This window comes from Vanellus vanellus (genome assembly GCF_965231255.1).
Source record: "Vanellus vanellus genome assembly, chromosome: 5".
Taxonomy (NCBI): domain Eukaryota; kingdom Metazoa; phylum Chordata; class Aves; order Charadriiformes; family Charadriidae; genus Vanellus; species Vanellus vanellus.
Window position 1 is genome coordinate 61,650,234 of NC_138910.1, and position 25,813 is coordinate 61,676,046.

The 25,813-nt window shown below is 39.3% G+C and overlaps 1 protein-coding gene across 2 annotated transcripts in view; it reads left to right on the plus strand.

Annotated features, from left to right (window-relative positions):
- The window catches only part of DPYD (dihydropyrimidine dehydrogenase), a gene marked incomplete at its 5' end in the record, with an annotated part of 377,500 nt that overhangs the window by 262,145 nt on the left and 89,542 nt on the right, over positions 1 to 25,813 (plus strand). For both annotated transcript variants that reach the window (XM_082483319.1, XM_082483320.1), the window contains 2 exons: positions 16,094 to 16,214; positions 17,152 to 17,271. In XM_082483319.1, the coding sequence (XP_082339445.1) occupies positions 16,094 to 16,214; positions 17,152 to 17,271 (241 nt within the window). The remainder of the gene's footprint in view (positions 1 to 16,093; positions 16,215 to 17,151; positions 17,272 to 25,813) is intronic.

Here is a 25,813-nt window from a genome sequence, read left to right on the forward strand (position 1 = left end):
TGCTGATTAATGATAATAAAGTTAAGGTTTGTATTCTTTCATAACAATCTGCAACTGTATAAAAGTTGGATACCATTAAAAATTGTAATAGAATTTCCATCGTTAGGTTTCACAGCACTAATGCACAAATTTTCTTCGAATGGGATAACGTAAGCGTGCAAAACATTTAATATTAAACATAAAGACAACGTGGTGAACAGTAGATTATTAAAAAATGACACTATCGCTTTCCCACTATAGTTCATTACCGTAGTAATTACAGCATAAAATTATGAAAATAATAAATCGATCAAACATCGGGGATGGTAGCACTCACAGTTCAACGTCTAACTTGTGTTGTATTTGTGGTGCACTTTTTGTCTCTTCACTGAAAACCATGCTAAGATGTTTTAATTTTTTTTTACGTATCCTTCAAAAAAGTGGCATTAAATATTCAGAACTATTACTGTGATGTGAAATCAATAAATTTAAGTGTTTGGCTTTTTGGTTTTGGTCCAAAAGTCAGCTCCAGCTGCTCTGGCAAGAATGAATAAATAGTTGAATTGAGTTGATAATCTGGGTTTTATTTTACGTTCTTGCTAAATTTGGTGTCATTCTTTGTTGTCTAGATGAAACCCCAGGTCTAGTAAATGTGATGTGCATATTCCTAGAATCATTGGAATAAAACCAACTAGGATGAGTGCTATCCAAAGTCATCAACAATATCAGTGAGCCTCCTCGATCTAGTGGGGAGTAAAAAACAACAGAGGGAAGAAAAGAGCGGCCTACAGCTGCTTGAAAGGTAATAACAAAGATGCTGGAAGGGTAGCTACAAAGAGGGAAAGATGATTCTCCATAGCGTCAGATGATACAGCGCGGGGCGATGGCCACAACTCACAGGCTGAATGTTTCAGGTTGGGCATCGGGAAAATAATTCACCGAGAAGGTGATGCAGTACAGGAACATGTTGTCTAGTAGGGCTGTGTCCTCTCCATCTCTGGAGTTTGCAGGGCTCAGGCAGGCAAAGGGCAACCTCAACTGGTGTTGGCGCTAGTCCCCCTCAGAGCTGGAGCTTGGACCATCTGCCCACCAGAAGCCTATTCAGACAAATAGTCGGGCATTGGAATAGGCAAATGGTCGGGCATTGGAATAGACTGCCCAGGGAGGTGGTTGAGTCACCATCCCTGGATGTGTTTAAGAGACGTTTAGATGTGGTGTTGGGGGATATGGTGTAGGGGAGAACTTTGTAGAGTAGGGTAGATGGTTGGACTCGATGATCCCAAGGGTCTCTTCCAACCTAGACAATTCTATGATTCTGTGATTCTATGAAACGTTTCTGTGGATTCACCCTGCTCAGTCCTATCCGAAGGTACTGCATTGTTCGTACCAGGGAAAGGAAATGAGTAGTGGGAAAAGGGAAGCACGAGGACTCACCTGTTCACGTGGGGTGAGGTGACCAGTATGATAGCGAGCTCTCAAGTCGAAAGCAACACATCAGTTAAATTTCCAAAGCACAGATGATGATTCTATACTTTTACAAAAAAACTAATCTCACATTCACAGATCTCAGCCTAAGTTCAAGAACAGATACTCTTTATGCTATAAGCAAATATTTTAAAAGTTAATAACATCCTGGGTTATAGATATTTCTCATTAATTAGTCATACCTTTTAGCCTCCAAAATATAAAAAAATCCTTGCCTATCTCAGCATTTAAGCTATAGGTTTGGGGAATTGTTTGCTTTTTTTAGTTTATATTGAAGGAGGCATGCATGTGTCTCTCGCGAGCGCTGAAATCCAGATCCTGGTGGTTTAACTATTCAGATCATATGTAAAATGAACTTCCTTTGTGGTTCTTTTCTTACCTTTATTTTCGTTTTACTTAATCTGTACTTGCTACAGCCTCTGCTGCTGGCTGTGTTCATGTTTATTGCCTGCAATTAGGAGGCAAGTTTCATAAAAGCCCACATTGCCTCATTGAGGAGAAGACAAATCTGTTAAAAACAAAAAGCAAAAAAACTCCAAAGCCCCGGTTACTCTGCAAAGATGAGGACTGGCTGCATGGAACAATTAAATTTGCTCTGCTGTACCTTGGAAATAGGAAAGATGAGGCTGCTTTTTAATTGAAGTGCACAGCATAGCATGCTAATTCGCTGTTGCTCTGCCAGCAAGGAGCTTGAAGTATTTTAAATAAATGATGCCCCAAACAGAATTTGATTATATCTGTGTTCATGTGGCATTCTGCTATCACCCTACAATAATATGCTGGTTAAGTATAATTCATTGACTCCTGAAGGCAGTATTAGTTCTCTCTCTTCTCTTTTATATCAGTTACTGCAACAAATTAATGCAAAGTACAGCAGGGTGGCGTTACACTGTGCTGTAGCGGCAGTGGGAACGTTGCCACCCAAAATCCAGTGTAAACAAGGATAATCAAAGTGAGGGTTTTGTTGGTGTGTGTGGTGGAGTTTCAGGATTTGTATATCGTCTTGTTCTCTTGCATTGGCCACTTTCATCTATTTTGGCTGGGATCTTAGGAAGGTATGTCTCAGCTGATCTCACTGTCTTTGTGTCTTTGTGTCTTTGTGTCTGTCAGTGCCCTCTGTTGCTTTGGGGCATGTTTCAAGTCATGTTTCTCAGAGTTGAAACTGTTTCAAAGATACTGAATTTCTCTTAAGTTTCATAAAACCAGGCAGCATGGTAGCGGAGAGAATTTGTCTGCCGCCCGAGCAGATGGATGTGAATGGGAGCCTGTATTGGGTTCACACAGCAAGGTTTTGGTAACGGGGAGGCTACAGGGGTGGCTTCTGTGAGAGGCTGCTGGAAGCTTCCCATATGTCCGATAGAGCCGATGCCAGCCGGCTCCAAGACAGACCCACCATTGGCCAAGGCCGAGCCCATCAGCGACGGTGAGAGTGCCTCTGTGATAACATATTTAAGAAGGGGGGGAAAAAAAAATCAAACTGCAGAACAACAGTCGAAGAGAGGAGCGAGAATATGTGAGAGAAACAACTCTGCAGATACCAAGGTCAGTGAAGAAGGAGGGCAAGGAGATGCTTCAGATGCCAGAGCAGAGATTCCCCTGCAGCCCGTGGTGAAGACCATGGTGAGACAGGCTGTCCCCCTACAGCTCATGGAGGTTAACAGTGGAGCAGATAGCCACCTGCAGCACATACAGGATCCCATGCCAGAGCAGGTGGATGCCCAAAGGAGGCTATGACCCCGTGGGAAGCCCATGCTGGAGCAGGCTCCTTGCAGGACCCGTGGCCCCGTGGAGAGAAGCCCATGCTGGAGCAGGTTTGCTGGCAGGACCCCTGCCCCTGTGGGGCAACCCACACTGGAGCGGTCTGCTGCTGAAGGACTGCAGTGCATGGAAAGGACCCATGCTGGAATGGTTCCTGAAGAACTGCAGCCTTTGAGAAGGACTTATATTGGAGAAGTTCATGGAGCACTGTCTCCTGTGGGAGGAACCCCACGCTGGAGCAGGGAAGGAGTGTGAGGAGCCCTCCCCCTGAGGAGGAAGGAGCGGCAGAAACAACATGTGATAAACTGACCGTACCCTCCATTCCCTGTCCCCCTGTGCCACTTGGGAGAAGGAGGTAGAGAAAATTGGGAGTGAAGTTGAGCTTGGGAAGAAGGGAAGGGTGGGGGGAAGGTGTTTTAAGATTTAGTTTTTATTTCTCATTGCCCTACTCTGATTTGATTGGTAATAAATTAAATTCATTTTCCCCAAATCAAATCTGTTTTGCTCATGATAGTAGTTGTTCAAAGATCTCCCCCTGTCCTTATCTCGACCCCTGAGCCTTCTCTCCCCTGTCCAGTTGAGGAGGGCAAGTGATAGAGTGGCTTTGGTGGGCACCTGGTATCCAGCCAGGTTCAACCCACCACAGAGCCTTAGTAGTCCAGCCAAAGGAAAAGCTCAGGCAGACGCAGGAAATTCAGTCACAAAGCACAGACTCCTCAAGCACTGATGGTGTTACTCTGTGTGCAGAGATGTGCTGCGTTGGGTGTTGTTTTGCTGGGAGGGTATTTGGGATGTGCAGGGAGAAGGGATGCTGCTGATTGACTCCTCCAAATTCTGCACACGTATATCTAAGCACACTTTTTCACGTGCCAGGACATGTGTTTTGCGGGCTTACGTTCCTTGCGCCCACTCTGTTCGTGGCCACATGTCATCCTTACGATAGTTCATTTTTGTTGTTTCAACCTCTCTGAATGATTTTTTTCACCTTCCCTGGTTTTATATGTGTCTCTTCCCTTTCTCTTTCCACTTCTTCCTCTTTTAAAATATCCCTCATAACGTAAACCCTTTGCAGAGCTGCTTTCAAAAGAACAATTGACTCATGAGCTATTTCACTGGAAATCCAAACAGAAGAAGCTTTCTGGCTGTGTGGTCACTCCTGGGTTGGTGACATCACTCACCTTCCTCCAGTACCTGAGGATTCATTTCCTTTTCTCTTGCCTGCACAGGATTCAGGCGTGATTAAATGTCATGATTTAAATGGATTTCTTCCATGTCTTTAGTTCCGTACGTCCTTTATGTGCTCATGTATTCTATTTTTTGTAACACGTAAAAGGAGACAATACTTAATAACGAGGTATGACAGTTAATTGGTATTTTGTCTTAAGAATTCTGTTTTTCATACACTCGAGGAGAAATGAATTAAGATACAAAGTTTAATAAATTCATCATCAGAACACTGTTCTGTAATTTTATATTGCGGTTTGACAACATTTAATCCACTGTTATTGCTTTGAAGGATTTTTAATTGAATTACTCAAAAGACAAAATGGAAAATAAAAAGGGATTATAAATAGGACAGTAATGTTATCAGCACTACCGACTTGCTGAAACTTTTTAATGACATGGTATGGCTGTTAATAACATTTTTAAATACTTTTATATGTGGTGACTTTTTATGTATGTATGGAAAGCAGTCTCTACAGAATGGATTTCCTTAGAAAAAGCGAGTTTCCTTGAAATTCATGAAGACATGAAAGGAGGTTGGGGATAACCTTATTTTCAGCCTCACTATGATGGAAGCATTTCAGTTGGAATTCACATTATGGATGACAGCTGGCACAACAAAGGTCAGTTTGGCCAAAATATCAGCGACCTGCTGCTATTTAGAAATGAACAAAAAAAAGTTTGGGCTATTTTAATGACACTTCAGTAGCCTAACTATCGTGGAGTATACAGCAAGTGCTTCGCAGAAAGACAGACAACCGTGATTTTTTTAAAAAACAAATGGCAACCTGTACTTATTCTTGCAGTTGTATTTCAATGCACTGAGACGCTTCCAGAAAAGGGAAATGTAGAAAACTCAGGCAAGCAAATTTCTGTGGTCTACACGGTTAAATGTTTTGGTTAAATGTCCAGATCCTGTGTAATGCTTTGCCTTTGGATATGTGGCCGCAGTATAAACTGTTGCAGTTGTTCATACCCATGATGTGTGGTAAACAGGATTTATTGGAAAGGAAACGATCAGCAACAAGTATCTGTGTGCAGGTAAAATAGAAGATTTTAAGATTGTGCATCTTGGTGCACAATAAAAGTTAACTACGCAGTGCACATTAATAGCTTTTTCTTTCTACGGTTTCAGTTTTATGCCACCATTTGATAAAGTTAATTAACGGTGTGTTAACTGGTCTCTTCACTGCCTACATGAGAATTTTCAGGACTAGGCTCATACTTTTTTAATTTTGCCTCACCTCCTAGTAAAGTTAGCCAGTGTGCTGGGAGGCGTGCTCTTTACGGTAGACCAGATCTGGATACAGGCCCGTATGATGATCTTTTTAAAACTGAGTGGGAAATCCTTCTCAGAGCAGAGGTTTTAAATTCCTTAGTTTGGTGGTTTCAGAGGTTGATGGTTTCTTCAATTATTTGATATTTTCTGCCTCTTTGTTATAGGAAAGGACTGAGAGCTTGCCTACCTGACCACAAGAAAAAGCTATTTATAGCTGCAGCACTCATATCTTTGAGTTCTCTGCTTCCCTTTAAAATTTTTCATGTATGATGTAAACCTAATCAAACCTGCCTTCTAGCAGGTAACCTCTGCATGAACTAAAGAGCTGAAATATTGTTTAATCGTGCTGCTTACCACTTTTTTACAGTGATATGAAAAACATTATTTTGGTTAGCTAGAAACAACCAAGATCAAATATTTTGTTCTGTCAGGGGTAAAAAGACATTTTTTATTAGTCGACACTTACATATACCAATGCTGTTGATAAATAAATCCTTCCCGTTAGTATCTCCAAGAAGTTTATAAAATGTAAATGTGCAGTTTCACATTTTTCATTGGGAATGTTTAGGCCCAGTTGGTATCAGAACAAATGATTTGCTAATTTGAACTGGCAATCTGTGCTTCACCCTTTCAGGCCAACTATTATTAAGCTTTATTCTGACAACCAAAGAAAATAATGGTGGTGTCTGACTCCTTTAATGCTGCATTAAAATCAATAGCTGTAAATAATGATTGCGACAGTTTTAACTGACCTATGTCAATGACATAGAGTTTTTCCTATCGTATAACAATTTTTAAGAAGCCTTATAGTTAATTTTAAAAGTGGAAAGTATTTTAACAGTGATTTTTCTTCTGGTTGCTTAGATTAACATCTTAAATTGTTAAAAAAAAAACAAAAAAACAAACAAAAAAAAACAAACAAAGCAAACCAAAACCCAAATTGGGAATAAAGAAAAATGTTATGGTTTTACCACCTATTTAGAGAGAGGACTCCGTTTTCAAAATAAATTCAATTGTTTTTCTTTTAGTGCTGGGGAGAAAACAAAAAGCTTTTATGTGATCTGAAAAAGGGAGTAATTGCAAAGCTGACTAAAGGCAGCCACAAACCTTTCAAGTCTCAGTTGTGCTTGATCTTGACATCCCTCTTATCGTTGCTGTAACTCCCAACACAAATCTGTGTTTTGTACTTTTGTGTACCGGTCAATCAAAAATTTCCAGCTCATTTTTGACCTTGTCTTCATGTTGGTTATCTTTTCAGTCATTAGGTGCCACGTTATCAAAGAATGGTGTAGGAGTGCCGCGCTGCTAATAAGGCATCCAAAGTGGATCTCCCACACAGCACTTTGATAAATGTATTCTTAAGTTTGGATACTGACCTATGTTAATATTGGCACCTATTAGATGAGATGTGCTAAAAAGCTTTGGAGTGTTGGTTTTTGGTTTATTTGTTGGTTTGGTTTTTTTTAAACATACTGTTAAGCATCATTCATTTGTGCAGCTCCAGTATTGTACTACGATAAGGAAATGCTGTAAAAACTTCTTTTTTCCATTTTTTAATTTTGAACAGAGAGAGGTGATCAAAGGCTATTTGTCTTATGTTTTTAATATCTTTCCAAGGAGGAGAAGCAGTGATTGTGATACCAAATGAGAAAGAAGAGGGAGATGGGGATCTGTTAAATTGAAATTTATTAAGAAATTCTGATTTTGCCAAAGCCTTTTGTGAGTCTTTTAAGGTTTATTTGGTTAAACACTGTTGAATTTCACGTTCCGCTGTTTTTATGTGCACCAATTTCTTTAAGATTTTCCAAGTAGCCTAACTGTGAGAAGTAGGAACCACAGTATTGTCATAGTCTCATGTCGGCTTTTCTCAATACCTGCTGTTATCTCTCCCAGTATAGACTGGGTCTTAGAGCTTTGACTTCTCAGGTCAGCCGTGACCAAAGTCTGGACCTAATCCAGAGTGACTTGATTTTATCCCGTGACACATTGGTATCACTGGAAAAAAGGAGAATCTCAATTAGGCTCCCCCAAGTGGAACTTGAAGCGACTGATCTGAAGAGCAGCTGATCAAATCATGACACCATGCTTGCAGCTTTACTTCAAAGTAATAAAGTCCTAGAATCTAAGAATGGAGCTAGATGGCAGGGTTTTTTTGGTTCTTATAATTTCCCACAGAAATAAAAAAAGAAAAGAAAATTGAATCCGGTCACTGGGCTTTTGCTTAGATTTTTACTTTGGCAAAAACATCTATAAATTGGGAGTCATTACTCCCTGTAAATATATAGAAATAAAGGTTAAATTAAAATAAAAAATATATAGTCTTTACATGGTCTTCAAATGATAATGTTTTTGCGTGAATAGAAGACTATAACAAATAAAAAAAAGAATGTAGTCTGCAAAAGCTAATGGGAATTTTCCAAGCTGTACTTCTACATCTTGATCTGCAGTATTTTGTAAGCAAAAATGTACTTGTTTCACTCGTAGTACGTGCTTAGCTATATAAACCATATGATATCTCCTCAGGTTAAAAATATTGCAGTTTTTGTTCAAATTATGAAGAGAACACTTATTATGTAGAAATAACGTAAATGTCTTAATTTACCCATTAAACTACTTCTAAAAGATTTGGTAAAAGAAAGGAACATTTTAGAGTATGTAAGAGAGTAGAAAATCAGTATATCCTTGAATTAAACCAGGAAGCAATAGTCGCAGTACATATTGTTGCTATGGTAGTGTAGTTAAATGGTAACTATGTGGACCTTGCTTAATTCTTCTCATATTAGTCTCTGATCTTTTAGAAATTCTTCCCCTAAATAAACCCCTACAACCTCACTTCATTTTGAAACCTCTTGTTTCAAAGTGCAAGGTAATTAATAGAAGCTGAAGGCCTAAACTGGAATGAAACGTCTTGATCCTCCCAGAACAAGCTATGAAATTATCCATTTATGGATGTTTTTGAATTTTTATCCTGAACAGGATTTTCCTGTAACATTTTATTGAAGATGTCTAATGAGATTTTGAAGTAATTTATTTTTGCTAAACTAATGGAAAGGGCTTCTGCTACCTTTGGTACACTTTGGATCTCATGCTAAAAGACAGTACAGTATTGACTGAAAAAGAGTCCTGAATTCACATACTCTCGATATCTCTAGAAGTTTATTTTGTGGCGTTGGTTTCACAATGCATCATATCATAGGTTCTAGACAGAAGAATATAAGCTCTCGTCCAGCAGCTACATTTTTGTGGGGTTGACCAGACTGACCCAAAGCCTCTGAAGTAATTTACGCATTTTTTGAAATTTTTCCTAATATATATAGATAGCTTCACATACAACTGTGAAAACTGTTATTCCTGCCTTAGGTTAAACTGCCTCATTTCTTTCTTTTTGACAGCTGCGGTCAATAGATGTTGACCAAAAGCTGTCAAATTTCCTGAGAAATGAGGAAGCGTTTTTAACTCCAGATGAGAAGTAGAGAGTTACTCGTCTTCTATCCTGGGAAATCCTTCCCTTAATTTGACAGCCTTTAAACAAATTGTTAGCTTTAATTAAGTTTGAAATGGGACAAATGCACAACCTAAACTGCCCCTTTCTAGCATGTGAGAAGACAATAAAATTAACCATGAGATTCGGGAATGGTGTGTCTTTCACTGTTGTGATTGACTGCACTTCTATATTTAGGTACTGTGGAAATTTTGGGTAGCGTTCAAGATAGTTTTAGGAAGGCAATGTTGGACATCTCATAGGAGGAGGGAGAAAGGATAGCTGTGGAAAAGATCAATAGTAATATGAAAAAAAAGAGATGAATGCTAAAGGTACTCATTTGCAATGCTTTAAGCTGAAATTCCCATACTTATTACTTTTTCTTCACATTTGAAGGAATAGCAAATGAGTAGCTCTTCACACACAGAGAGAAATTTTGATTTTTTTTTTTTTTAAATTCTGATTTCCTAATAGATTTCTGGATCCATGTTTGATCTGGAAAAGAAATATGTGATAGACACATATAAAAAGCATTTAAACTAACAAGTTATCAGGCTAACAAGTCCTCAGAACATCTGTGGGATCTCTGTAAAAGATGCAGGTACAGACTTACACGTTGAGCCAGTGGAGTGGATTGAATAGGTAAGGAATCTACAGAAACGATCATAACTCACTTTCTAAAAATGTATCCTGCCCCTGCCTGCCCGCACTGCAGGTCGTGGCAGGTAGTGCCGCTGTAATGTTCAGAAGGAAAGGGTAGCATGGCCCCGAAGAAAGTCTACCTGTTGGATGGAGGTTATTTGCCAACACTGAAGGATTCTTTTCTTCTTTCTTGTTTTTCAGATGAAGGTGCATTTGAGTCCCCATTGGGCTCTCAGACAGCATTTTGACTGAGGATAGGTTGAAAAAGTAAAGTGACAATAGTACATGAATTAAATTTAAAAGCCAAATCTTGTAAATTAGAAAGTTTTTCTTAGGCTACATAATTCCTGAAAGCACTCCCTCCTTTTCCCATACCTATCCATACTGTTTTGGAAAATGTATCTACTGTGCAGAATGAGGAAGTTAACTGTAGAACATTTTTTCATATTAAAAATGCCTCCGATGATAACAGATGTAAGGGGGCTACAATTATTTTTTTTTTTATGAAGAGCCAGTACAGAAAGAAAATCTGTCACCAGAAGAATGCACTGATGAGGGACTTTTGGTGCCACTTGCCTACTAACCATATATAAGAAATCCCACGTCAGCTTCATGTTTGTTAAATTAATACAAAGACAAAATTAAGTCCTCTGTAACTTAGTATCAGTATTTAAAATTGCAAACACATTGATATAATGCATGATTTAATCACAAAACTCATTGGCAAGAGACATATATGAGAATAGTTTTGTGGCCATCAAAGATTTGAGGTTTATGAGGAAGATCAGACTTATGCTTGCATTAAATAGAATAAAGTATTTTATTTTCTGGAACCTTGTTGTTTAGGTAATTGTAGTCAGTGATAGATGAGATTTATGGACTTCACCTGCAAAGTCCTAACACGTCTTGCATCACTCTATGTGCCATCTAGAACTTCCCATCATCACAGTCAGGTTAATGGACTTGCGCAAATCATCAGCATGATCTGTGATGATAACTCCCGTGGTCCTATGTCAGAAATCGTATATCCGGATTCTGTCTGATAACAGTTATATTTTTATACTTTCCACAACTGCAAAGGTCCTTATCCTGTTCTCAGTGAGACAGAACTGCCACCATAGTAGTAATTAGGGATGGACTGAAGATTGCGTGACATGGTCCATTTTCTCTAGGACTAATTAGACAAGATCAGCTAATGTGTTCTACTGAGTGGTAACCTTCCTTCTGAAGTTCTCGGGGGAAATTCTGTAACAGGTTTATTTTTATGACATCTTTTCAGACTGACATTTGCATTCTTTATATATGCACATGTACATATGTACATACACTTACACATATGTGCTTCCCAAGGACTGTTTGCATAGCTAAGACAAACATGTTCGTTACCCTAAAGAACTTGTATTTCTATATTTTGCATTATCCAAATAACTCTGAAAACCTGATTCAATTCAAGTGTTCAAAAATTCTTTTGTTAATGTGGAAAGGTCTCACAGTTTAAGGTATTCTGAAGAATCAATTGCAGTTTTCTGCTAAACCTTTTCAGATCCTTATGCAAATGACTTGGTAAAAACTGGGCCCCAATACAAGGTGAGTTTGAGGAGGTGTAACTCAGTCTGTCTGACTCTTCTCTCTCCATTTATTAAACATGTATAGTAGGACTTCCCTACCTCAGAGAGGTCTTCTGGACACAGTGTAAAGATTGTGCAGAAACAGGATAGTGTAAAAATGAGGACCCTGCAAGAACACTGAAAATAGGTCATAGTAAAAATTTCCAAAATGTCTAAAAATCTACAGCCAGACATTTCTGTGGTAATCTAACGGTTTTGTTTCTTTCCATGAAACACAAGAGAGGTGACCTACTCCAAGCACAGCATTTTCGCCCTCCTTTTTAAACATGCAGGATGTATCTGCCTTGGGGGTGATAGGACGTGGGATTCATCTCATTACCAATGCCAAATGCAATCAGTAGACAACTTGCTGCTTTAATTTCTGAGGACTTATAGTTATGGTTGTAGTTAAGCTTATCATGTGATCATTTAGAAAAAAAGGTGAATGGTTGTTTTTCCTCTAGTCTATCTACCCATTGGCAATGAGTAGTTAGGATTAAAAGCTCCATCTAGCCCAAGGCTATAATGAATATTCAGGAAAAATGATTCTGTACTGCTGCTTAGGGAAGTAGAAAGACAACCCCTGTAACATTCAAATCTCCTGTGCCTTTGGAATAAACAAGCAATATTTGATTAAGAACAGGAAGACAGAAGACACACTGATATACATCTCATACCAAAAGAGACTTTATATGGTATTAAATTACCAACAGATTCCTTTAGGTACAGTGCATGAATCAATATTATGTTTTAGCTGATGATAATTTCACCGAGCTTTTATTTAGATGGTGTTTGTTTAAAAAAAAAATAATAATACAGCAGATAAATGAAGTGTGCTACCAACGGATGTTACAGTCCATTGAAGTATTTGTTCATTCTTCTGGATTGACACACAGAGCAAAATTATGCTACACATTCTGTAACAATCGCACTGTATCATGATTAATGAGAGAACCAACAAACCTAGTTCTGTGTAATAAAAGAAGATAATTTATAACAACATGGTAGACTTTGAACCAAAAGCTTTAAAATCCTGTACTACGTTAAGCAGAATAATATTTTAGTTAGTTCATATTGTTGATTTTGTGAATGTAAATGCCCAGCTGTTTTTACAGCCAACAGCATTTTACATATCAAGCCAGTTAGAAAATATTCCTTAACCATGCAGGTTTCAGCAGCCACTTTATCAATGATAAAAGCTGAAGGCACTTTCATGAAGTTGGATTGGGGTAAAAAAAAATACATAGTATTAGCAGCGATGGGTATTTTTTGTAACGTGATTTACGGACCTCAGGATTCATTCTCATACAAGTTGCATGCTCATCCTTGAATGTTTTATAAATCAAGTCTCTGCTAAGAATCAGTAAATGCAATTTGTAAATTGGGGTCAATCTTTCAAAACTCCAAGTAGATGGGGGGGCCTGAATAAGCAAAATGAATTTGGCCAAAACGAAGCCTGCACACAGCCTCCCTAAAACTAGGTTTTGGCACCAGGCTGCTCACCTTGTTAGATTTGCACCTGAGTTTAAAACTTTGCTGAAAATTATAAATTAATATTCTCAGAAATCTTAAGTTTTGAACTGCATTTCAAATTGGGATAATTTCTATAGTCACTGATTGCACTTAGAACGGAATTTTCTATTTCTAGTCACTTAAATCTTTCTCAAAAGTTGTGTTCTTGTGTGACCTCTGCAAATTGTTCTCAGTCCAAAGGCAAACATCTGTGGAGAGGTTGTACGTCATCCAGTGAACTTCCCGTGGATTGTATAAGTGTAATTCATTCATTTAATATGGAAAATTAGCTGTCCAGTGACATGAATATCTTCTGATTTCAACCATTGGATGACCTATGATGCATTTTTCCAAGTCCTCAGAGCAAATGTAGCAGAAAATGATGAATTTTATAAATGAATTAATAACTTTTTCTTGATGACCTACAGAAGAAAATGTGATGTTACAGATAAAAGCAGGTGGGGGGGATTATTCCTCTTTGAGAATATGTTAGTTGACTGTAGAGCATAAAAGCTCTGGTATTTTCATGCGGTGGCCTCATGGCATTGAAATTGCTCTGGCAGCAGGGAAGCTCAGGCACGTAGTGGCTGTGGCCACTGAACACTTGCGATGCCACTACGGCAAGGGGGGAGAGAGAACAGGCTCAAGTGGCCTCGTGTTGGCTGCTGCACCGGGAGGAATTTGAGCAGGAGGAGGCTGAAGGTAGAACAAAGGGAGGAGGTGGAAGAGGAGGGCGGGAGGGTGGGTCAGCTGGATGCTCCAGTACAGCTCCACTGTAGGACTCGCACTGGAAAGGGAAGCAGTGAGATCTGTCACATGAGCATGTGTTTTTGGGGGTGGCAAAGGGTAAACAGTAATTTCTTTTAAGGTGTCCAGCATTATCTTTATATGATATTTATTTAATGAGCAAATGAATTAGATAAAAGATTACGGGAAGGGAAGGGGGGTAAATCAGCTTTAGAAATTCCTTTCAATACAAAATTGTCAAATATAGTGGAAATTCTATTTTTTTTATATAAAATTCAGCACTTTTCCAATTCCTATCAGTTACTGTCTCACTATGCAGCAAAGCACTGTGTTAATTTTTTTCATTTTTTCCACGTTTCCTGACTAAACAGTACTATTTTTTCCTTGGAATATTAAGTGAAGTGAAATCAAAGATGTCACCTCCTTTAGTTGAGTTTTCAAATTATTTTCCTCGTAGGTTACCTGTGCTTTTATGGGTACCAAAAATGGGCAGGTTTCCAAGACTGATGCAAGTGAACCTTTCAAAAGGGCTTCGTCTAAACATGTCCTGTGCAATCAGATATTCAAACTGTTTACTGGCTTGAGAAACTGGAGATCCTTCCATTGCATTCGTTGCGTTAATCGTGGTGCGAGAGAAGCGGAACTGATGGAAAATTAAGGTCTTTCCTTACTTTTGGGAGAAAGAAAAGGTCAAATTAGTATTTCTTAAGACAAACTAGTTAAATTGTCTTAGGTAGGATGGAAATCGGGTTTATATGAATGAAAGAGATGTCTCAATAAGTTATTCAATGTGGATTAAAATGATAGTATTTAGTGAAGTGTTAGTGTGTGTTGGAGTAAGAATTTTTATGACAGCACTGTAAGTACGACAGAGCATAATGAGTTATGTGGTGCCAACATCCTGAACATTATTAGGAGGATTCCTAAGAAGAATTAACATAAAGGATATAGAATTCATGTCTTCTAGAGGGTCTCTCATTTCTGTGTTGGGCCTCCAGGAAATTCAAAGCAGAAATGAAAGTCAAAGATGCCACTGCTTTCATACTGCCAGCGCAGCGTTCATACATATTTCATGGGAGCTGCATGGGCGGGGAGATCACCATTTTTATTGGAATAGCACAGCTAAGTCTCAGGGTTTTACTATTCATGTCAAGCACTGTGTATTTTCCAGGAACACAGCCTATGGGTTTTTGTTTGTTTGTTTGTATTTAATCATTGGTGGAAAAAGAAAAAAGAACAAGGGGATATTTCCTGTGTGTTCACTAGGCTGACAACCTCGGTGTCCACTGGATTGTTCTAAACTAAACTTCATTTAGGCTCATCCCATTTTCAGTTACCACACAGCAATGCAGCTTTCTGAGTTTTTACAATATCCAAATGGGAGAAAGTTATTCACATATGACAAACTTAATTATCAGAGAGAGTGATAAAGATTTATTAAATATAAATAATTGTTGTGGTACTAATCAGCCTACCAACAGGTTATACTTGTACTAAATCTAATAGCACCATTCAATTTTTAACCAGATCATGCACCGTGTTTTACATGCATCAGTATTGCAAATGATAAGGTATTTGTTGAAGAGCATTATCAATCGCCAACAGAAAAAAAAACAACAAACCATACCCTAAGAATTATATTGCACAATAACCATTATATGTGCCAGATGCAGAATGTGAGTTCCACTGAGCTGTTTTCAATGGAAAGGATGGTTGATTACTGTCTACGCAAGACGAATTCCATAAGGGAAGTAAATGCCTGGAAATCGTGAAAAGCCAACACTTGAAGATTTCAATTTCTGGCTTTAACAGAGAAGATTTTGATCTTTCATTTGCACTATGGCCATCTCAAGTTATTCTCTGAAGTCAGAGGAGAGTTCAGAAATGCTGAATTGCATCCTGATAGCCCTGCAACCTCGACTCATCCTTGTTGTTCTGATCAAGGCATGATCAGCCAATTTTTCAGGTTCACATTATTTTATAGGATACTGGTTATTTTCAATACACCTTACATAGAGTGAGTCATTAAAACTGAAAAGTAATTTTTGAAATAAATGGGTAAAGAAAGTCTCTGTCATCCAAAATGATATTTTCCCCTCTCTGGGAAGGGAACGTTTTCTGATATCGTTGTCTTTTGGAAAAAAAAAAAAAAAAGGCAGGAAATTTTCCTTTTCTCATGAGCTAACCTTTGTGTAATGGATTTTCAGTTACTCGATGTGTCTGAAATAAGTTAACTAATGAGATGACGTTCAGTCTTGATGTGTAATTTCACAAAATTGCTCTTTAGCCACTTATAGCAAAGTTTTCGATTTCCTTGATATACCTTTCGTTCATATTACTTTTAATTATGTTCTATATTTATCTGACCTATTTGAACAGGATCCAGAGCTGGTACGGAACATCTGTCGCTGGGTTAGACAAGCTGTTCGGATTCCTTTCTTTGCCAAGCTGACCCCAAATGTCACTGATATTGTGAATATTGCAATGGCTGCGCAGGAAGGTAACAGACTCCAGTGCACAAGCTGTGCAGATTTACTAATTTGCTGGATGGGGGAAGATAGGGGAGTTGCTGGAATAATAACAAATAACAACAGAAATTAATATGAAAATATTTTATTTGTTGCATTTATAATAAGCACAGCGATCTAAGACTTCCTAATTTTGTCCATGCTTCTAGAATATAGCAATATATTAAGAGAACTATATTAGGCTGTTAACAATAAATCATATGTTTGTGTGTGTGCTTGCACGCTCCTATTTCTATCATATTTATACATTTACCATACCACTGTAAATTCCCCTATTCCTACATTTAGTAGTGAAAATGATGTGTGCATCCTGAGAAAACAGAAATACACCTTTTGAAGGGATATATATATATTCATTTTATTCCTTAGACCTTCAAGTACAACGTGGCAGGAAATTAGTTTGCAAGTAGGTGTGTTAATCCATCACTTAAAACGGTGGTCATCGTTTCTCTGTCGCATTGTTCATTTCTTTTTGCTCCTCACAGTGAGAAATGAGAATATGGGCTGGCTCCATCAGTGCAGGGTTGGTGTCATCAGCTTGGAGGAGATGAACCCTGTGCTGGGGCATCTCCAGGTGCTGAACAACCACTGTAGCAGGTTCCGTCCCACACAGCTGAAGGGCAGAGATCTGCCTGTCAGCCCCAGTGATTCCCATGTGTGCTGTCTTGTAGCCCTTACAGCTCTTTCAACTGATGCAGCTTACCTTGAAGCAAGTGCTAAATTTATCAGCCCGGTATTGGTCTTTAGGACCCTTCTGTGCATCCCCCTACAGTTTGTTGCTTTCTGTCGTCAGCTGTTTATTTGAATTTTTAGTTATTTCACAGTTTCACAGTTTTTCTGTTGTATTTTTTCCTCCCTTGTTCTTATACACATGATTTAACAAAAAGTGACTGACCTTTTCTTTCACAGGTGGCGCAGATGGTGTTACAGCCACCAACACTGTGTCAGGACTAATGGGACTGAAAGCAGACAGCACACCTTGGCCAGCAGTTGGTGGAGGACTGAGGACCACATATGGTGGCATGTCAGGTAGGTGTTGCCCTTTTTGATGTCTGGTACTTCCTTGGAGGCTTTCAAAACATCAGGAGGTCCTTGTAGTGGGCTAGAATATCTTGTCTGCAGTCGCACCGAGTCCTTAAAGCTCACTGCTGGTCAATGTTTCTAATAGTCATGACAGATGGAACAGATTAAGTGTGAAGGCTCTTGGGTTGCCCTTTCCTTAATGGTAAAGTGCTGCATCAGAATACTGTGATAGGGTCACTGGAGAGGGAAGGAAATCTCTTCTCTCGTGACCCTCGCTTTTCCTCAAATTTTTCATTCTGTCACAATTGTCAGGCTCCACGTTAGACAGAGGCTAATGAAAGGGCAACGCAGGGGGAAATATCAACAATCCAAATGCAGTGTATGTTTCATAGCTTGAACTCCAGCCTTCCTCCCTCCTTCCCACCGAGTGCACCTCTTCCAAGGAGGTTATTTTCTCCTCTTCCCACTGTGGTAAAAATGATAGCCTGTATTAGGCAAATATATGCATATTTTTGTGGCCTATTCCTTGAGATATACAAGAATATCTTGTGTAGGCCATATTTCCGAGTCCTGCTTCACAGTTTAATTTTAAAACCAGCAGCAAAACTTTTACACTCCGGTTCAATGCCTGTGCACACTAATGTATTAATCTATTGACCCTGGGCACTCTGTTGCTGTGACAACATGAACTTGGCCCTGCAAAGACAATACTGTGAGCTTCTTGACTTTACTGGTATGGAGATTAGTCTCCTTGGTGATAGAGGTAGCAGTAAATATACATAACAGAAGTAATAGCATCGTCCTGATTGAGTCAAACACTATTTTATCGGACCCGCCTCCTACCTCACCCCTAAAACGTAATCAGAGGAGACCAGGCAGGCAAAAAATGCTTTATTTTATGTGACTGGTGTTATCCTTAGAGAACCATAAGAAATGTAGCAAAAGATACCTTTTAAACAAACTTTAATTCAGACGAGTGTATTCAGTGGAAAATTGCCTTATTGCCTTAGATAACTACATGGAATTTGGAATTTTTTAGAGAATGCTGAAAAGCAAGGAAGAGATAACAATCAGAAAAAATCATTATGCCTATTGCATAATGATTATTTCACAGTGACAGTCCAATAAGATGTTATATTTTAATATTATGCAAAATGGGAGGAAGAGGGGAACAAGAGGAGAACAGCTACAGCCCATTTCAATTTCTCTAGCCTGCCTTGTTGACAGGAAAAGAATAAAGGAGGTCACAGTGGGTGCTGTGCATTAAAAATTAATAAAAGAACTATTGCAGTAGTATTTTATATAAGTAACACCATTCACATTTTCTCATTTAAGCTGCAATTTCTGAATATTCCTTCCTACCATAAGTCTGTCTAATAAAATCTATAAAATGACTGCATTATGAAAAGTGTGTCTCTCATGTCACAAATTCAAAACATGTATGTAGCATAAATTACAGTGGCACCTGGATTGTCAGCTATAAGGGAGGGCGTACCAGCATTTTCGTGGTTTATAATTCTGTGGGACCTGAGGAAAAGTTCCTTGTTTCTTTTATTTATATATATATATATGTGTGTGTGTAAGTATAAAGATGTGTTTTTTTCCTGACGTTTTACATGTATCAGGGGAGATAGATAGAAAATGTCATTTTAGGATGTACCATTGCCTATGACGCAAATCTGGTTATTTAAAAAATATGGAAACCACTGGAAGTGCTGTCAATTTATTATGAGAGCATAATAAAGAAAGAGCATATTGTTGCAGACAAATATAGAAGGATTTCTTGCTGATAATTGACGTCACTAGGTCTCAATCCCACAACTCATTGCGCAGAAGAAAGCCACAGAGCCAACAGGCTCTGCAACACATTGCAACACTTTCTGCTCAGCGATCGGGCTATAGCGGTATATGAATTTACGAAAGGAGGAAAGCAATTTCAAATCAAGAGAGCTAGCGTGCTTACAAGACAAAAAAAAAAATAAAAAAGGGAGAGCGTGTGGTCTAGCCGGAGCAAGGGGCAGGGTGGCCATACTGCTGAGGTCTGTCCCCGGCCGTGCCGGGGCTGAGCCGCATGGCCTGCAGCCAGACACTTGACCTTTCCCTGCTTTATTTCTCCTGTCTGTGAAATGGCAGTAACACCGCTTACATGCCTACAGGCTTGTCGGGAAGTGCTCTGTGGCCCTGGCATGAAAGCCGCTTCATAGTGTCAAGTATTGGTTTTCTATTCTGATCTGCTTAAACCAATTGTTCTCTTTTACTATCTGATAGACTCAGTGAGTTTTTGTTGTTTTTCCAAATAATTCCTCTCAAGAGAGAATTAATTTTTTAAGTGAAAGTCAGCGCTGTTATAGAAGCAATAAGCCTGGTCCATTTTCCATGTGTTTTGCCAAAGCACAGCTGGTTTGTCACGTTCTCCAGTGTACAAACCTAGAGCCGATATGGGGCGCAGCCAAAAGCTATATTTCGCTTTCTGGTCTTTTTCCAGTTGCACGGATTTTAGTTCTTTTCTGGACGAGAAATGGCGCTGGAGTGGGGCAGAGGAGCGGTCAGCGCGGCGTCTGTGCCTGGTGGGACACGGTGCTGGGGGTGCCGGACGGCTGCGGGTGCGGTGGGAGCTGCCTCAAGCCCCGGGGGGAGTCTCGGCACGGAGACCCCTCGGTCAGGTCTAATGGGAGGTCTGAAAGGTACCTGGGTCCAAAGCTGGTTGACCCTCAGCATCACCCAGCCTGTGGGGAATCGCTCGCATTGGAGTATCGCTGGAGTGCTGGATTAAACTGGATTTTAGATCAGTCTGGGCTTGCTTATCTCTTTACATATAAATCATAGGAAACTCTCCCTATCTTCAGTAGCGTTGCCTGCTCATGTAGGGGTTGCTCTGTCTGAAAGGGTGTTTTTGCTTCAGCGAGTGAAAAGCAGAAGGTGCTGTGCTTAGGGTCCACCATCAGCAGCAGGGACGCGTTCCTCCCTTGTTGTGACATAGTGAAAGGCGCTCTGTCCTCTGTGCTTCGTGTTCCCCTGCGCTCCCCTGGGAGCTGACGGAGCCCCGCAGCCTCACTGGAGCCCCACAGCCCACGCAAGGAGGCGGCCAGCAGAAAGCTGGAGGTAAGACAGCGCAGCTCAAAACACGAAAGTCGGCACTTTGCACCCCGAAATAAAGCTGCAGGCCAGCCCCAGGCTCTGCTTGCTGAAGGGCTTTGCTGAAAGCTCCGGCCTGGCTCCCACCCGCCTGAGGGGAGGAAGGCCCTTCATGGCGCCCGGTGGCAGCTGCGGGGGCAGCGGGTGCTGAGGGGGCCGGCGGGCTGGCAGGGCAGCCGGGGAAGCTATGCGGCCCAGTGGCAGGGACCGGACCACCTTGCGAGAAAGTCATTCTCTGAAAGGACAGCTGTTCTTCAGTGTTTTATAAATTCACTATGTCCACAAGTTTCTTAACACAGTGCGGGTTGCCTTCTCCAGGTGAGTGCAAACTCCCTCCACTGAGTTTGATGAAGGTTTCTGTCGAAGAGCAAATAATGAAAGTATGTTAATGCCCTGTCCAAGCAGCAGCCTGACATTTTGACTTACAGTCTTCTCTGTCCTCCACTGTTTGAAAATGTGCTCCTATGTGGCCATGTACTGCAGAAAGGTTTTCCATATGCGACTTCCCCTTGGCCCCCTCTTGTCTCCTCTTCTCACCTGCCTCGTGCGGAAGCAGCTCTATGGAGGAGGATTGTCATTTGTTTTTCCAGAAAAGAGAGACATTGAAAAAGGAATTCCTTCTTAATTCCTTTTAAATTACTAAATGACAGGTCGTTTCCTATGGTTTGTCCAAAATACATAAAAATAATTTTTAAAAAAGGTTTATTAACATCATTGCCAGATCCTGGGATGTTTTGAGAACAGACTCATGTCTCTGTTTGTTTTTTTCTTTTAAATTTAAAAAATCTTTCAAAGAAGGAAAACTTAATGAGATTACTTTAAAACCCCCATTTAGCTTTGAGTTGTCACAATCAGTGTTTTCTTCCCAGCCAGTGCTCGGGCAGTGACCTTCCTGTTTTGATCTAATTTGATCAGCCGAAAATTGCTAAGCTGTAAGAGGCATTGCTGTTTCCTCCTTCCTACCCTCCTGTTTGTTGGGTGGTTTTGACAGGGAAGGATCCCAGTATCCCATGTGGGTGTTTGACCACTAGACTGTAGGATTAGTCTCTCTCTCTTCTCCACTTCCCTGCAAATATTGAATTATTAATACAAAGCGAAACAGCTCTCACAGGACACAGGCTCATACTAGCACAGCCTGCTGACCCGCACACAAGCTTGACTTGGGAGAGCCAGGTTTAAATCCCAGGTGTGAGCCTGGGTCTCAGCTGGGTCCCCTGGATTCCAAGTTTACCCTCCAGCTATTGAGTGGTGTAAAATCTCTCTGTTTTTTCTTCACTTTCTACCTCTATCCTGGTGCCACAAATGTTTGCAGGACAAATTCCACTTTAATTTTGAAAAAATGTTTTCTAATCAAATTAATTTCTAATTGGCACCATGGAGCCTTAACTGAGCCCAAAGGCTATGGTAGCCCTAGAGATTTCTGTGGCCCCGTTACATGAGAGGACATTGTGCTTAGAGGATCCCAGTCTTCATCCATTTTTTATAAGTTCCCAGGAACTGCCCATTACTCAAAAATTGGAAATGTCCTAATGAAGCCTCCAAATTATGGTTAAGGAAATAAGACCTTATGGTGAAAAAAAAAATACTAAACTTAAGATATGGCTTCCCAAACTGTGTAACTATCATATATGTCTGCAGGATTAGAGACGTAGTTTGATTACCATTATGTGGCTTTTTTGGGCCAGCAGTATTTCAGGTTTGAGAATGTAGAATACATGAGATTTTATCCCTACTTCTTCCTCTATGCGTACAATGCAGAGTATTTGTTTGTTGAAAAGAAGCTAATGCTGTTTTTTTATCCTCACAAAGTATAATGACCTCTGGCTCTGAAAGAGATGGTTTAGTCTGTGTAAGTATAAATTATTTTTAACATACGTATTTTATAGGTACTAGAATAAGATGGCAGGTTTCCCAGAGAAATGTTAATATACTGTCAGCAGCTACGCGCTTCCCTAAGATTTTTTTCCTTTAAATGTATTTTAAAATTTAGAAAAAAAAAGTTTTTCATGAGCTTTCATACTGTGCTTCCATATTCCAGATGTGTTTTATGAAACGCATCACATTGCAGCACAATAGGATATCCATTGCAGGCAAAATAGAACAGAGCTTCTGTTTGAATTTCCATGTTTTTTTGTTCTTTGTCATCTGTTTGTTTCTTTGTTTTTGTCTGGAAGCCAGATCCTTAGGGGATAAATTTATAAAACCATACACTGGACTTAGCAAAAAACTTACTTTAAAAGCAAATCTCTCCATGGTGCGCACACTATGTAACCTTTTAATGCTTTGTTGCAAAAATATTGCAGTATTTTACAGCAGTAGTTCAAACACCTCATGTCTATGTGCTGTTATTGCTTTGTCCAATTGTTACATTCTGTAGTGTTTTGGCATTATTTGCATTAATATATTGTACAGCATGTTTGAATACATGTGTTTGTATTTTTTCCAGAACAAGAGAGATTCAGAAACTTGTGTGTTATAACTTCATAGCTGACCACAAGGGATGTCAGAAGGAATATATACCTAGATAGCAGATTCAGTCATTAAATGTGAGAACATACAGTTGTTGGAAACCAGCAGAGGCAGTTAATTTTAGTTACTTTTGAAGTAAAAGTTAGTGGAGCTGTCTCTTTTTACAAAAAAACACTGTCAGACAGCAATTGTGACTTTTAAGGGAATGCTTTGGGGGTGTTATTTCATTAAATTAAGATGTATACATTATATGAATAATTGACATTATTAAAAGGGGCATATATTGTAATCTGAAATGTATGAATTATATTGAAAGAGGAAAAGTTGAAGTTATAATAATAAGGGCTGCCTTTTAATTTTAATTTCATGACACATCATTAAAAGAAAAGTGAAGAAAAAGCCAAGAGCAGTCACTTTCCTAATCACCGTTCTCTCAGTGACTGCGCAGTGTGGGTTTTGGTCAACAGAAATGAATGAAAAGCTGCCCATCACTGGAAACAAAACAAAATATATGTATGCATAGGCACTTCTGTTTAGTATAAATATTTACCAAGTGTTAAAGACTATTTACATTAACATATATTTATAAGACAGCGTGGATAGGAGTAAAAAACAAATATATGCCATCGTACAATTTTAATTTTGTTTTATTATTTCTGTTAAATGTAGCTCAGCCATTAAAAGCCCTTATTTGCATATATTATGTCAGGATTCACAAAGAGTCCTCTGTTTTCTGTGGTGTCCTTGCAGCAGTCTGATTTCTCTTAGTGTTCTGCCATCACTGGTCTGTGCAGGAGAGATCAGAGCCCTAATAATAGATTTTTGACAGGGAGCTCGCCTGCTACCTGCCCTACACAAATCCTCACTGTTCATGTTTGCTTCATGGCAACAAAGCAGACAGAAGGAAAATGCCAAGTGCTGAGTTTGAGGTACAGCCCTGCCATAGCTTGACATTTCAGCAGAATAGCAGTTTATGAGATGCATAATTTTTCATCTGGGACTCAGCTGCCATTTTCATAGAAGCTTGCAGCTCATCGACTGACTGGAAGTAGGGCAAAGGTTTACAGCATAGATCAAGGTCTACATCCTTCCCATAGCTATTTAAAAATAAGTATTATTTTCTAGATAAGGTCAGAGAACTAAGCATATTTTTCTACTTCTAATATTTTTTACCCAATTCCTTTCCTGCAAAGAAAACGCTTTACACTTCTAGCACAGGTGCTGTTTGTAGTTGATTAAAAATGTTCATAATTGATTTCATTCACCAAAAGATTACACGAGTCCTGGAAAAAGAGTGAAGCATGGGTCTTTACACACTGCATTCGAACAAAGCTCTGTTTTCTCCTCCTCTGACTTTGAAAAAGCTCATTCTGAGCTTGAAATGAATGAAGAGTCTTTACTCTCGAAGTGTAATTGGTTTGTGTTTTATTATTGTTATAGATTGAATTTAAATTTTAACATTCATGCACATGTACTTAGGAAACAAATGCAGTGCAGGTACATGTAAGTGAGTGTTTAATTTAGAATTATACATCTCTGTGAGCTTCAGTAACAGTTCACCATGTCACAGCCTCATATAGAACAATGGTACAGTACATTGGATTAATTAAAGAAGCCTTGCAGAGAACTGAATTCTCAGTATGTCAAGATTTCAATTTTATGTTAAATATTTTCTAAAGGCCAGACCCTTAAATCTCAGGGGCTGTACCAAGCAGTGAGCTGTGAATTTAACCATAGGCTAACTGCTAATGATAAGGAAAAGAGTCCAAGTTGAGGCAGCTGTAATACAGTCATTGGATTAGGCTATCAATCACTCGGTTCCCTGAGGAACAGGCAAAGACGACAAAACAGTGAAAAGGGAAATTAGGAAGGGAGGGCATGACTAGAATGAGATTCTTCACCAAATGTATCTGTTAGTTGGCTGAATCCCCCAAGCATCAGACAGAAATGTCCAGCATTGCTCTCAGACTAAAAGCCAAGGATTTGTTCCAAACTGCTAGAAAAACCATCAAATCATTGTTAACCGTTGCTGGTCTGTACAGGGTTTTAGAAATGCAATCTGCTATATTCTCCTCTTTTAATAACCTGTAATTGGATTAATCTCTAAACTAGTGTTGTTGAACACGCTGGATTTACTGTTTACGTGAAAGCTCATAGAGAATATGTCCAGTTGAAATAATTCATTTCCCAGTTGCGTGGGGTTTTTTAATAAATAGATAACCGTTAAGCTATCAAGTCTTACTGATGGCTACCAAAGGCAAATGTCAGAAGGTGATTCAGATAAAATCATAAATTCTATTCAGACATAATATGGTAAAAATAAGAGAGGCTGACTGTGGCTGAACTTGCCCAAGCATGGGGGAAAGAACGTGTGGTTTTAATCCATGTGCAGGAAAATAAAATGGGAAATCAGTTGATATTATGATGTGGATTAACATGATTAAGTAAAGAGTACTCTTAGAGTTAGCAACTTAGAGACATGGTCTGTTTAATAAAGAGCGGAAATTAACAGAGAAAGTAAAAGAGAAGTCAAAGCATCTTAAAGCAGGCTGGTGGAGCAGGGTCTTGTATTTAAGCTTGTTTGCAGTAACGGGTAGAGGTGAATGCAAGCCATGATCTGATAAGGAGGTGTAAGTCAGTCAGAAACAGAAAATTTCACCTTCCAGTACTATGAGCAAGACTGAACCCATTGGTGTTGTCTTTGCCAGCACGAGTTGAGTGTTTTTCCATGTCTGTCAGGTCTAGGGGAAAAGGTGTCTTTCTCTTATGATCACCTCTTCCAACCTCCCAAGCACTCGCAAAAAAATCTCTCAGAATATTTTTGTGTCATATCTTTTGGAGATTATTGTGTTGAAAACTGATATATTTCTATCATAAAAAGCTTACTACAATTCATTTTGGAGGTCATTTAAATATAACCGCTTTAAGTATCTTATGAATTATT